This window comes from Hirundo rustica, chromosome 2 (assembly GCF_015227805.2).
Source record: "Hirundo rustica isolate bHirRus1 chromosome 2, bHirRus1.pri.v3, whole genome shotgun sequence".
Taxonomy (NCBI): Eukaryota; Metazoa; Chordata; class Aves; order Passeriformes; family Hirundinidae; genus Hirundo; species Hirundo rustica.
Window position 1 is genome coordinate 51,017,808 of NC_053451.1, and position 15,376 is coordinate 51,033,183.

At 38.5% G+C, this 15,376-nt stretch overlaps 1 protein-coding gene across 4 annotated transcripts in view; it reads right to left on the reverse strand.

Annotated features, from left to right (window-relative positions):
• DCLK1 (doublecortin like kinase 1) overlaps nucleotides 1–15,376 on the reverse strand; it is a 229,351-nt gene that overhangs the window by 62,263 nt on the left and 151,712 nt on the right. For all 4 annotated transcript variants that reach the window (XM_040055301.1, XM_040055302.2, XM_040055307.2 and 1 more), the window contains exon 5: nucleotides 11,227–11,343. In XM_040055301.1, coding sequence (XP_039911235.1) covers nucleotides 11,227–11,343 — 117 coding nt within the window. The remainder of the gene's footprint in view (nucleotides 1–11,226; nucleotides 11,344–15,376) is intronic.

Consider the following 15,376-nt stretch of genomic DNA (forward strand, 5'->3'; position numbering starts at 1 on the left):
AGTAGGCATTTTTAAAATATTCTTCTTACTTTTTACATAATACATTGTTCTTACTGGCTAATACTGGTCCCACACAATATAATGAAGAAATATGTATACCTACCACATAACACACCAATAAGCCACATTATACTGCATGATAAAGGATGATCACTTAATAGTGCTCAGGTGCTATGAGTGATCCAATCTCAACATCACTTTGTGCAAGGCATTGTTTAGAGTAAAGGTGAAATATATTTGCATAACTATAGAAGCAACAAGATGCTTTAATTGGATTTAAATAGACTGTTTTTATAGAAAAACATTCCACTCATCCAGGCTTCAAAATATCTTTATGCAGAGGACAATGATTTGGACATATCAGCACTCATTCAAATATGTGTAGGGGAATGCACGTGAATACGTATATTCAGCAAAACAGCCACAGATCTGTCGAACAGAGACTAGAATCAAATTTATTTCCAATATCACTGAAATAATTTAGGAAAACAACAAGATGAGGGCATCAGAAATGAGCTTTCTGTAATCTCAAACTTGTAAAATTGTGAAATGTATGTTCTAAACATCTATGGCATATTTTAGAAACTAACATTAAATTCCGATTCACACAGAGCTAGTCCTTGAGACTGCTGAGTAACAGGACTAGTGTTCTGCCTTCTCTTTAAACCAAGCAGATACTCTTAGGTCTTGTTATCACAAGCAAATTTAAGATAACATATATTTCAGTACTCCTTGTAGCACTAGGCACTGGTTCCTATTCTTTATAGATTGACTACTTCCCCATAACTTTCGACAATACAACAATAGGTTTTTTTAGAATTACTATAGCAATCACTCTGTCCTGAAGACAAAAATTTGAGGCTACGAAGTGGAACCAGACAAATAGATGCAATGGTGTATTTAACTACTAATGCTTGTCCATATTGATGTATATTATGTTGATGAGTATCTATTTAGGATGAGAAAACAAAGTATTATTATAAATCCTAAAAATTACTTACTTGTCACCACCAGGGTATCCAGAGTGTTTAAGCTAAGTTTGAATGCTCTCTTCAACAATGCTTTTAAAAAGGAAAATTATGATAGCTGTGCTTATGTTGGCCATCAGTAACATGTGAAATCAAGAGCACAATTAATGAATTCAGGCCCTCATCAGATTTAAGTGAAGTTTTCTCAACTCCTTACCCATATCCCAAATAGCAAGGTGCCAATACATAAAACAAGTACCAGGATTTTTGAGATCTTACAAGGACAGAGAGCTGATTAGGAAACTCTAGAGATGGCAACTAGCTCTGGAGATGAGATTCCTTTTAACAATCTTTACGTACTTGTAATATTGGCTTCTACATCTGAAGTAGTTTTCTAGACTTTATTTTAACTAAGTTGCTGTCATAACGCAAGTTGCTTGATCCCAAAGCAACCATCTAAACCTGACCTGATAACAATCTACTAGGAGCATCCATTGCAGTGGAAACTTCCAAAGCTACACCTGATGAATCCTTCTGGATGCTCTCCATACCTGGAGATATATATGACTATTATTGTTATTGCATTATTCTTTCTACTGATATTATTAATATAATCCTTAAGGCAGACATCACAACAGAACAGAAATGGTGATTTCTGATATTTTCCCCTTACATTCCAGGGGCCCTCCCTTTTTACCCTTTTGTTTATGGCTTCCTGTGCTTGTGAGTCATTACACTGAATTTGCAAATAGAGGTGATATTAGCTGCTGTGTAGCAGGAAGAGACTGCAGTGATTCTGACCCCCTTCCTGAACTCCATTTATAATCATGACACCATTCTTACATAAGCTGCTCATGACCAGAAAAGATGGCAACAAATATGTGAATAAAAGCTATAAGATTTAATAATTATACTACATTCCTGATCACTAAATTGCCCTAAAATCCATTTCTAGATGGAATGCATTTTTTGTTGGAAACTGCATTTCTATCCAGTATATGCACAGCATTTTTTACTACTGAACTTATAGCACATGTTCCTAGAGGGAACCTTGATGTAGATCAAGACATATGAAATTGGTAAATCACTGTTGTGACTGATCATTTTATTGAGTGAGGCAAGAGGTTTCTTGTCACTTTTATCCATAAAATGGCAGGGGTCACAGACCTCAGCTTAACACACAGAGCCCTCCCCATCGTCTTATGAAAAAGATTTATCAGTTCAAAATTTCACCATTGAAATATGTATTAAAAAGCTGCAGCAGTAACAAAATTATTCTGGCTGCTCAGAGCAGATGTATGCAACCGCTTCGCTGTGAGCTCCTTTCCTTACTGTCCTCTCATGCTGAGGATATGCAACAGGGCAAGGACCTGTCTTTGTATTTCCAGCACCTGGCACACACATGAAGATGGAAAAACCCATAAAATTGCACACTAAAGCTGGATACCAGCATCTACTGAGATAAATGCAAAATAGGTTTTCAGATGATAATATGAATAATAAATATGATAATATTTTTAAATAATATTATGATAAACTAGTGAAAATGCTGCAAGTAAAAAGTACTTTGATGGCATTCCAATAAATACATTTTGATAGGGCATATTTTCATTAAGTAATAGAAACAAAAAGCAAGAAAAAATTAATTAAAGCATCAAGTGCCAGTCTGAGAAGCCATCAATACTACTGCAGTGTATTAAAATCATAGTCTCCTACAGAGTTACCTGTTGATGTGCAAGCATATTGTACTCTATAAAATACCTAGAGATGACTCGCTGTGTTTAAAAAAGTGGTTTGCCAAACACAAAAGCTTGTGTGAAGAAGAAGAGACTAAGAGAAAGGAACAGTGCAGGCTTTTTTGGCAGCCACAACTTATGAATAGGAAAGTTAAGCTAAAAAATTATTTAGGCAAGTCTCAATGTGTGTAGGTCATATTCAGCAACTGTTAGCAGAAAATGTGAGATTACTATTTGACCTCGCTTCAAATACTTCTGTAGTTTTTCACTGTCCTTTCCAAAACAGTGTTTTCGTCTCAGTAAGATTATGTAGTTACTAAATAGTTAGGACATAAACCATATCTTGCCTTTTTGTTCATTCTGCTTTTGTATACCTTTTTATTTTTTGTCTTAACAGCAAAAGACAGTGTGTGCACAGAGCACCACGTTAGGCAAGTGCCCTCAGTATGACTCCCCAGTGAAGACAAGGCTTTAGAGGTTCTACCTTGGTATGCAACTGGTTAAGACAAAAAGCCCAGATACAAATGCTGCATTTATTTTAAGTGGTGCTAAACTGGACTTTTTCTACTCAATCTTTTGTAGAGTTTATGTCAAGAAGTTAAGCAGATAAAAGTAGAACATCCCTTTGCCACTGAAGACAAGGCCTGACAGACCCACACAGAACTTCCACCTGATCAACAGATCACTAGATTAGAAATGTCAGCAGAAAGGATCAACTACAAGTCAGGTTTACATTCCCCATCCCAGCAGCCACCAATACATGAGTCTTTGTTAGTCACTGGTACTGTGGTAGCCACACAGTTTAACCCAAGCTGTACAGAGCTCAGAAGGGACTGGAAACCCCACGCGGGCTTTTCCACCTCAACCCAAAATCACCTATGTCTGCACTACCAAACAGAGAACTGCTGCAGACACATGGATATTGCAGACACATCTTGTACCTCAGAAGAAAGGAGACTGCCTGGAAAATGCAGTTCCCTGGAATCCACTAGTATTTGTTTCTTCCTGTAGTCTCAGAAGAGAAGTGCCTCTTGGTATTTTTTTTCCTGTGAACTTCAGCTGATATCTATGAAACTGCTTCATGTAGTCCCTTATCAAGAGAACATCTACATGTACGTAAGATTTAATGAAAATATGTCTTTTGGACTTTTTTGCCTGACTAGAGAGACTAGAATTTTCAATCAGTCTCTTTGAATGGAATACAATTTCTGAGCACGTTTATTCTTTTAGCATTTAACTTTTCATCCTTTAAGAGGGTTAAACTACTTAACGTAACCAAATCTACTTATCTTCTCCTGTTTTTGTTAGAGGGTATAAAATTATGAAAATTAATTTTTCACTGATTAGTATCAAAGACAAACACCATAAATAAAAAATTAAAAATAAGCCAAGATCAAAGCAAAAATCATCTGGAAATCGCTGGGTCTGCAGGATGACTCCATCACTCCCATGAGTGTGTGCTCTTGGCTTCAGGAAAATTTTGCTTCAGCATATTTATTATAAAATCTGTCAGCTGAGTACCTGTAACAGCGTGAATAAAGACACTCAGTCTCATCAAAGACAATATGATGTGTCGTGCTTTTTTCCTTTTGCGGTACAAAAGGCCTTCTTGAGTCAGGTGGTTGAAGGAGGGCTGTTTCTGAATAACAGCCTAAGGATGAACTATCAGACTAAACGAAAACATATCCTATTGCAGAGGAACACCTCTACTTCTGGTTTTATTGGTTGTTTTGCGTTTTTGGTTGGTTTTTTTTTTTTTTTTTTTTAAACTAGCAGAGAAAAGCACAAGCATCTGACCTCCATATAGTCAATGGGAGGAAAATTATTTAGGCAAGTCAGTAAGATCCGTAGCATCCTATTTCCGTATCCACTTTTTTCTTTAGGGAATCTCTACAGGTTTGATCAGGCTTTAGTTCAACAAGCAGTTTCACAATTTCTTTGCCCAGGTACAATTTAAAAAAGAACCCTCACATTGTCTTTGGTAATATGAACTACTCTATCCATTCCTCGCATATGTTCCCCTTGTCATTTGGAATAGGTACATATCAACCCAGGTATTTTTGAAATAGTCACTTGTAACACCGAATAACCCAAACTGTAAATAACTCTTTTTAAAACCAAATTTTAACACTTGAATTGAACACTACAAATAAGATTCCAAGCATCTGACATATTCTGAGTGATAACTTGAGGGATTGCTCAGAAGGGAGAAAAAGTGAGAAGGAAATAATTTTGAAGAAGGTGCTCAAACTGAAACAAAAAACAAGTAGATACTTTTGTGAGAGCAAATTCTGAAAATTAAAGTTGGAATTTCACAAGGTAAACCCAAATTTAGCATCTTTCCTTAACTGAATGGACCAAGGGTACAGTAATTCCAGTCATCTCATGCTGCTCTTGATTTGATTAAAAATAAAAATGATGAAGATGTAAGTGTTGCTGCTTTCTTTTAATCTATTACCTCTTCACCCACATTGAAACTGCCACCAGTGATGTTAAATGACAGCTGGACAGAAGCCTTCAGCTACTGAATAGCCATCAGACATTCATAATTTTTAGTCACCAGAAATGGGCTGATACCCAGTCTCACCAAAATTAAATGTCTCTTTTATTATGCCCTGTCCCGAAAATTATTTGATGCCGACAAAAACACATCAAAGTGGTTTACAGGATTTAAGAAGACATAAGAAAATTTAAATAGAGGTAGGATTATCTATTGCACTTGGAATCAGACTTCGGCCTTCTGCCTACCCAGGAGGTCACACTATCTTTTCTCTGCTTCTCTTCTTTACCTTGTTCCCTGCTTCTCTTCTCTATTTAGACTAAAAGCCTTTTGAAGCAGACAATACCTCAAATGGATTTTGTAAAAAGCCAGAAAGCAATCCTCCTGCAGTGAGATTTCTGTCTGGTGGTACTGTTTTGAAACACTGTCAGATGTAAATAACAAACTAAAGAAAACATAATAACGGAGAAGTCAGCCCTTACACAGATCTTCCTAGCTTACTTGTACTCTTGGAAGAAAAAATTATTCTGTGTTTTTGTATAAAAATAGGATGCATCTGTTCTCAGGACCCAGGGAGGCTATCAGGAAAATGTAAGTACATTAAACATATGCTCTGTTACCAAAAAAAAAAAAAAAAAAAAAAAAAAAAAAAGAGTGAAAAAACAAGGATGGAAAAAAGGTGAACACCATCTATGTAAAGGCATACATGCCTTTGAAATATGCCAATAAATGGTGTAAAGGCAGATGCAGTCCTTTTGCTTGCTGTAGATTGTATAGCTCAAGAAACAACAGGGAGTGTGTTTCTCAATGAGTGATGCATTTTACTTTGCTCTCAGCGAACCAGAGCACAGATTTGAACTTTGTGGCCTCCTGAGCACTGTTGTAGCCCCTGGTTTCATTAAGGGTCTTTCCCTGCAGCCCTGGAGCCTGTTTTCCACTCACAGATTCCCTGCTTAGCCCTGTGCTGCTGTAGCAGTTTGTCCTAGAGCCTGTGGGACAGTGTTTTTCATCCTGTTGTTCCCGTGTTGTTATTCACATGGCCATGTATCTGCAAATCCTAACAGTGCTGTTATGGTAGGTTCTGTATCGTACTTTCAGGCTTGCCAAGGAGGTTGCCTTTAGGGGCAGCAGAGGACAAAAGGCACCTGTGAAGCATGAAAGTCATCTAAGAGCATTGGAATTGTTGTTAAGAGTCCTTTTCCCCCAGTAGCAGATGAGACAATGAGGGAAATGGTTCTCCAGGACAGTGGCTGATGGCTGCTCAGGGGGAGGAGACATTCAGGGTCCTTTGCCTGCTCCTAAAATATATAGACTTCTATATAGACTTCCTTTTCAGGAGTCACCACAACAAGGTGAGATTGAAATGGAAAGCAAGGGCCTTCCAGCAGAATTTTCTCAAAAAAAATTTTTACATTACAGAGTTTATCTTCAGAGCTCCAGTTCTGGTAAAATATTATTGTTCCAGACTTACAGATACAAAAAGCAAGACACAGAAAATTATTTCTGTAAGCAACTTCAGAAGCTATTGGGATAAATTTGGGAAGGTTTATCAACCTGAACCACCATTTGCTCAGAAAAAGGAACTCATGGACTTCATTCAATCTATAAACATTTATTACAAGCCAAAGTTAGGCTTAATTCATTGACCACTTGAAACTCTGTGTCAAAAAAGTTGTTGAGAATGGCATTTAAGTGCTTAAACCAGGGTAGATTGTCTACATGTCTTTGTCTCATTTATACATCTACTTCTCCAACAATGGGAAAATGGCACAAGACTTGTCCTTATTAATTTTAAAAATTATGAATCCAAATCAGCTATCCTGTTAAATACCTGCATTAAAGGCTATACCATACTACAGATGCATACACAAGAGAATAAAAGTTAACTCAAAGACATCTCTTAATTTTACAATTTTATCAGTTTTAATACTTAACTTTGAGATTTGAATATTTTTAACATAGTCTTTGTCTATGGAACTTTCCTTTTTTGGCCTATGTAATTATACATGTATATTTTCTTGATATGAACATTAATTCAAGTCTGAAGCAGAAATATGATCCTTTTGTGCAGTTAGAATGTGCAGACTTCTCAAAGCAGAGCAAGAATCAAGAAGAAAAAAAGGAACCAGACTCTTTCTAATTAGCAACACACTCTTTTCCATTCACCTCTCAGCTTTTTGTCAATGGTACACTATCAAGAATGCTTCCTCCTTCCCTTTATCCCTACTTCTTTCAACTTTGTTCTATGATAAAACTTCAGAAAATTATATACCCTTAACTTATTTGTAATATGTATGTATTGTCTTTGATCAGAGCAAAGAATCTACTCTTTATCTTATTTTCCATGTTTATTGCTAATGAAAGAAAAATCCCTAAAAGTAGTTTAAAGGTTAACTGAAAGCAGTTTAAAAACATACAATAAAAATAGATGTACATACACTTAGCGGTAACAACGTGACAACAGAAGCATAACTTCCAGCTATACACAAGTCATTCAGGAGATTCTCTACTGAGATGTTTAATGTAGACTCCATGGAAAAAATTATCTGCTCATATGTGTGCTAGATGGCAATTTCTCTATTCTGCTTCTGTCACAGGTACATAACTGCAAGAAACAAGCAGCATTTCTATGCTTGCTGGGTGGCAGAAAAGTGAAATCTGTACATATTATTTGCATTTCATAGGAGAACTTTGGGTTTTGTCTAAGACCATCTGAGAGTCAATGTTCCTCTTTCTTTTCTACTGCCTTTTTTTTTTTTTTAATGCAACGTCCAATATGAAACTGAGTTTTTTTAAAAATCATTGACTGGTTTCAGCTTTATGTGATTTAAAAACAACTCTTGATAGCAAATGCTTAGTACAATATTGTTTCCTTGTATGAAAGTAATACCGATCTAAGTAAGTACTCATATATGTAAAGTTAGAAATAGGCTTAGTGTAACATTCACGTGACCTATTTGCAAAAGCAAACACCAGAGATACAGACAGCAAAATCAGAGCCATTCCCCTGACTAAAAATAAATTCTATAGAAACACTTTCAATTGTTTATCTTTTTTAAGCTTAACAAATTTAGAATGGAATAGAATAAAATAGAATAGTTCAGTTGGAAGGGTCCTACAACAACCAACTAGTCCAACTACCTGACCAACTCAGGGGTGACCAAAACTTCAGCATGTTCAGCTGAGAAGTGGAGCAACAGAGTAGCTTTGGTGAGCACCTGTAATCCAACAACCCACACAGTATTTCTCGGTAAAGGAATGAGTTGTTTAGACAAGAGAAGACGTTTAGGACCATCAAATCCAACTGTTAATCCAACACCGCCAATTCTACCACTAAACCATGTCCCCCTCAGTGCCAGGTATACACATCTTTTTAATATCTTCACAGATGCTAACTTAACCACTTCCCCAGGCAGCCTGTTCCAGTGCTTGACAAACCTGTAAGAAAGAAATGCTTCCCAAGTCTAAACCTTCCCTGGTGCAGCTTTGAACCATTCCAACATGCCTTATCACTGAATACCAGACAGAGGAGCTCAGCATCTTTATCTCCACATCCCCTCCTCAAGAAGCCATAGAGAGCAATCAGATCAGCCCTCAGCCCTTCCTTTTCAGACAATAAGACAAACCCAAAGTCCTTAGTCCTTTCACGTGTTTTGTTATCCACCTCTGGACACATTTGAGTACCTTCCCATCCTCTGTAAACTGTAGTGCCCAGAACGGTAGACAGTGCTCAAGGTGAGGCCACACCAACACTGAATACAGCATGACGATCACTTCTTTCACCTGGCTGGTGGTGCTGTGTTTGACACACCCAAGGATACAATTTGCTCTCCTAGCTACCACGGTACACAGCTGACCTGCAGTGAGACTGCTGCCAACCAACACTCCCAGATCCCTGTCTGCAGAGCTGCTCTCCAGCCACTCCTCTCCCAATTTATACTTGTGCCTGGCATTACTCCATCCCAGGTGCAGAATTCGAGATTTGTTCTTCTTAAACTCCATCCCATTAATCATTGCTCAAGGCTCCAATCTGCCTAGATCCCTTTGCAAAGCATCTTGTTCTTTCAGAGAGTCATCAGCACCTCCCGGTTTGTCATCCTCAAAATTATTAATGGTGCATTCACCTCCTCTATCTGGATCACCAATAGAAATATTGATCAAAACTGGCCCTAAACCTGAACCCTGAAGAAATGCTGCTGGTAACAAACAAACATGTACCTATATCCTATAAATGTATTTTCACATAAGAAATGTTTAAGATGGTTACATCTGTCATCAGCACAGCACCATCCAAAATGGCCTGCATTTTCAATATTCTCACTACACTGTTTCATTCCTTGCTACAAACATAATGATAGGTTAATTGTTATTGTTGTACAGTAAAAACATCCCCTTTTTCCACAGGCTGTGAAATAATCTCCTGGTCTTTTGAAGCACATAATAGATTCTGCTCAGACCTTTACAGAAGTGAATTGCAAGAAGCTAAGATTTACTCCACTATACTTCCCCACCATCTTTAAGTAAAAACAGTATTATTTCTTTCAGGACCAAAACTAACATGGTATCACATATTCAACACAGAAAAAATGTTGCTAGTCCCATAGAAATCCCATAGATTCTTTTTTATTTGCTGGACAGTTATTTATCATAGAAATGAGCATATACTGTTCAATGTTCATTACCTGTACTCACAAATTCACTAGGGAAAAAAACCCAGAGTCTGTAATATTCACACACCAAATAGGGCCTCCCTTGCTAAAGTTTAACTCTGTTCCACCTAGATACAAAGAAAGTAACTTAACATATTTATGAAAGAGCTACTCTGGACTTGTTCCTCACAACTGATATTTCATCCCATTACCTCTTTTCAGGTTTGTGCATCTCAGCTGTTCTCTAGGATGTGTAGGAGGCAAGCTGCCTCCCAGCCTTGCTACCTACATCTACACCTTTCCCTCATTGTCTCTCCCACTTTCCTCCTTCCCAGAGCAACAATTTTTTTCTCGCCTTTGTCTTTTTATAAAAGAAAAAGTTCTGGTCAGTATATCTCTACCCTCTTTGAAACTAGCACTTGGCCATCCTGGTCACCAGCTCCCCACAAAAAACTTATGGTGCTGGATGCAGGTTTCAGTATGCCATTTGCTTTCCTGTTGGCAGAAGACAGGCAGAAAGCGAGGTGGCTTTCAGACAGCTCTAATGTTTATCTCTTGCAAAATCCGTATTCACAAGCAACACTGCAAACACTTGAACTGATCTACTCAGCTGGCTCACACCAAGGATTATTTGTACCTTCAGGCACCAATACTGACAACCTAATGCACTTTTTTGTTTATTTTTTCTGCTTGGGAAAAACTGTAGGGTTGAACTACTCATCAGCTATCTAGTCGAAACTATGATAAAGGCAGCCAAAGCAAGGCCCTTCAGACAGAACTTTTAAAGCTTTTTGTTGTGTCTTCTCCAGCCTGTATCATTGGTTTGTTGGGTCAATTCTGACATTTCTTCCTCAGCTATCTTTTCACCTCATATTCACATCTGCAACTGCATTCTTTCTTTGTCCTCCTTTTCTCAATATCCTCATGATCTTTAATCAATGCTTTTCTCACTATTGCCTCCTCACTCGCTCAGAAGCAAAATACAAAAAAGATTGTGAAATTAACCTTTCAGCAACACAGATCTTACTCTGCATAACTTGGGCTACTTTCTGGATTGTTCTCATTCAGTTCCTAGTACAAAGACTACCTGACATTTTTTCCTCAGTGTTTAGGTGCTGGAAGCAAAAACATGCATGAAAAGATAAACTGAACTGAACCACTGTAATGCCACAGTATGATTTATAAGATGCTGAAGCTTTATTTTGTATTGGGAAGACACTTGATCTCAGATGTCACTGAGAAAACGTGAATTTTTAGAATCAGCCATTTTATACAAATAATGTTTTTCCACAGAAATATGGAATTATAAGTGCATTGCCCACTCCTTTGGAACAGAATGGTTGTTGTTGAGAAAGATTGTTTGTTTGCTTTACCTGAGCTAGTAGAAGCAGGAGACTTGCTGCGTCGGGATGGGCCTGGGCTCTTAGTGGTGCTCCTACGTGAACTCGAAGCTATTTTGGTATAGGAAGTAGATTTCACCACCCGACATTCTAGAAGACAAAGAAACTGCATAAGTTAGCAATTAAGAAAGCCAGCAAGATTCTGTAACAGAAAGAGCACTGCAAAGTGAAAACATTTAGCCCACGCTTGTTTTCATTCACCTTGAGAAGTTTTGTGAGAAAGTAAAAAATCTGTATAAATGGCTCCATTAAAATCCAAGTACAGTATGTACCATATCCCAGACAAAGAACTGCTGCAGTAATCCAGACTTTTAAATACCATGGTTACTGCAGGTACCTAGGACAGCTTAATTTAACTGTGCTGAGACTACTCATAAAACTTCTTTCCTTTTGAAGATTTCAGTACAAGTAATGTAGCAATTTCTTGTAAACAATCCAGATGCAAAGTAAGCATTTTTGTCAACCTAGGCAATCTCCTCTGGAAAAACCGGAAGTCGTCTTTTCTGTATCTAAATGTTACAACTGCACAAGATGACGCAAGTGTCTTCCACTGATGAAAGGTTTGAAGAAAACAAAGCAGGTTTGTTGCTCCTGCTTAATCCTCTGGTGAGCAATAGCCCACATTGTATAGCACACACAATTCATCACAGGTGAGGGAAATGGCACTACTCACTCATAAGAGACATCAGTAAAATCAGCGAAGAGGCGAAATTACCCTCCCACTCGAGAACACTACAAGATGTTCAGGTTAGAGTTTATGTACACCCACACAGATCTGTAGGCATCCTTGCATTACGCCTGAAAAATGGTTCTTGGCCTGGGGATAAAAGAACTTATTGTGCATAGCACTGATGTCTGGCACTCCTAATGGATACTAGATTAATCACCAGACATATTACACAGCTGGGGAAAAAAAAGATCCACTTCTTAGTCAATATACAATTAAAACTCTGCAGCAATGTTTACACTGTCTTCACCTGACAATGTTAGTACACTTCACTTGTTTAAAAATACATCAGTAAACATTTAGTTCTCTACCAGACCTCTTTCCTATTTTATTCCCATGGTTAAAGTTCCTCACCAGAAATTAAACAAAATAAACAAGAGTTTTGTCTTCCCAGTCAGAAAATACCATGTACAAGCCTGCACATTATTTAGTCTTCACAGATCAATGGAGCCTGTAACATAGTTTAGACAGATTAGAGAACAAAGAAATAAAATTGAGCATAACTAATTAACTTAAACATATACACCCGAGAATGATGTCATGAAATTTATTTCTCTTGGCTGCCCTAACTGTTCGTCTTTCATCAAGCTGTTTAAGGAAATAGAAGCAAGAACTGATGTGTTACTGAGCGAAACATCCAGCACATCTGAGAGCTGAAAGGACCAGAGAAATGCCTTGGTCTTCCCAAAGAAGATTTTCTTCTCAAACTCTCCACATTCCTAATGCCCAATAGTAGCTAACTTCTTTTTGTTGACATTTTTTGTGATTCACTGATGACCTCTCTTGTTTTATACGAACAATCAATGGAAATGGAGAAAAACATTTACTCTGTGAGAAAATTATCTACTGAAAACAGGAGGAATCAGATGAAAGCTTTCAATAAGGTGCCACTGGGTAACTACAGCAGGAATCTTACACTGATTTATTGGTATAAACAGCTGCTCCAGAAACTATATCCAATGCAAATGTAAACCAGTTCTTTATCTTCCTGTAAACAAAGATGTAAAACTTTCAAACACCTAACAGCCTGTTAAAACTGTGATGTAATCCTAGTGTGGGCCTCATTCACAAGAAACAGTCAAGAAGGGGAGCTACACATTCCAATGGTGAACAAACAACAAGACTAAAGCAGAACAATCCAACCAAGCTAAAGCTCTCCTACTTCCAGCATATAAAGAAAACAATTATCTACGTAACCTTCCTGCAATTCCTGCTAAAGCTTAACTCTAATTTTATTACAAGTATTAATACCCATTCAGGTTCTCTCAATACCTTAAAAACACCCAGAGTCTTAAATATGTTATCATAGAGGCATTACCACCATATCTAATTGGGTCAGACTTGGCCAGCAATGGGTATGTCCTGGAGCCAGCTGGCATTGGCTCTGCCAGACATGGGGAAGCTGCTGGCAACTTCTCACAGCAGCCACTCCTGTAGCCCCTCCCACCACCAAAATGTGGCCATGAAAACACAGTTCATCTGCAAATCATCCTGACCTGTGAGTAACCCCACATTAATGGCAGGGCATGACTTCCCTATGAGGAAGTCACCTCTCGCAGCTAAATGATCTCTCTCCACAGGAGAGAAACACAAATGATCATATGATAATCCAAGGAATGTACAAGCATCACAGGATCATGGGATAATCCAGTTTAGACCTGAGAATTTCCTAGTCCAGTTTCTTGCTCAAAGCTTGAGATAGCTTTACATTTGTAGACTCCCTGGATGACTTGGGAGGCACTTCAACCCCCTTGGGGCATACACAATGCAGAAGGATCTTGGAGAACATCAATGACAACTTCCTGTTTCAAGTGACAGAAAAAAATCCTGAAAACCAAACAGTAAGGAGAGATGCTCTGCTCACACTCAAAAAAAAAAGGAAGACTTTGCGCAGGCAGGAGGCAGCTTTGGCTGCAGTGACCATGACAGGAGAGATCAGTATTGTGAAGGGATAGAAGCAGGGCAAAATGCAAGATCACAATTCTTGACTTCAGATAAGCTTGGGTCTTGGGACTCTTCATCTATCTTCTTGGAAGAGTCTCATTGGATAAAAGCCCCGGAGAGAAGAGTGACCCAAGAAAGCTGAGTACTGTTAAAGGATCACCTCCAAGTTTCACAAAAGTCCATCTCAACAAGCAGGAAGATGTTCAGAAATGCTAGGAAGTCTGCAGGGATGTTGCTGCTGACCAAATTAAAACATAAAAAGAAAGCATAAAAAAGGCACAAGCAGGACAGGTAACCTAGGACAGGTAACCTATAGTCCAAGTCCAAACGTGCAGACAGAGTTAGGAAAGCCAAAGTCCAATTAGAATTGAATCTGATGAGAGACATCAAGAGCAATAAAAAGTGCTTCTTTACATACAGAGGGAAAAACAGGAAGACTACAGAAAATGCACACCCATGAAATAGGGCCCTATTGCATGACATAGGGCCCCAGTGACATAGAACGTGGAAAAGGCTAAAGTATTGAGTGGCTTCTTTCCCTCAGACTTCACTATCAAGCCAAACCTTCAGGAATCCCAGATCCCAGAAGCAGGGTGAAAGCCTGGAGAAAGGACAACCTATCCCGGGTGGAAGAAGATCAGATTAGGGAATACTTAAGCAAAACTGGCACATGTAGGTCCATGGGACCTGACAGGATGCACCCTGCAGGTGCCGATGGAGTTGGCTGATGTCATTGTGAAGCCATACAATAGTCTTTGAATTATAGTGATGATTGGGGTAGCCATTTGAAGACTCAACAAATCTCACTCCTGTCTTCAAGAATACCAATGGAACTACAGACAAGTCAGCCTTACGCCAGTTCCTGGGAAAGAGATAGATAAATGAATCGTGAAAATAATTTCAAGGTGCATTAAGGACAAGAAAATTATCAAAAGTAATCATCATGGATTCACCAACAGGAAACCATACTTGACCAATCTGATACCTCTGCAATGAAATGACCAGCTAGGCAGATAAGCCTGTATGGGGATAAGCAGTGGATATTGTCTACCAGGACTTCAGTGAGGCTGCCATCTCAGACAATTTTCTTTATATCCATTCGAAAACTTTTGTTTCAAAATATATCTATCACCACTCATCCTCTTACTAAGCACCACTGTGACGAGCCTGACTCTACCACCTTGACAGAGAAGAGATGCTGCCCCATTGACATTGGAGGCTACTGGCAAGTACTCCCAAAACAACTTCCTTTTTCAGGCTGAAACTGCCTACTTCCATCAGCCTCTCCTCACACAGCAAGTCCTCCAGCTACCCCACATCATGAAAGTCCTCCTCTAATTGCCTCCAATTCAATGATACCGCCCTTGAACTGAAGGGCTTTAAACTAGACACAGTATTCCAGATGTGGCCTCACATGTGCTATGCAGACTCGGTTGGTTCCCTTTCTCTGCT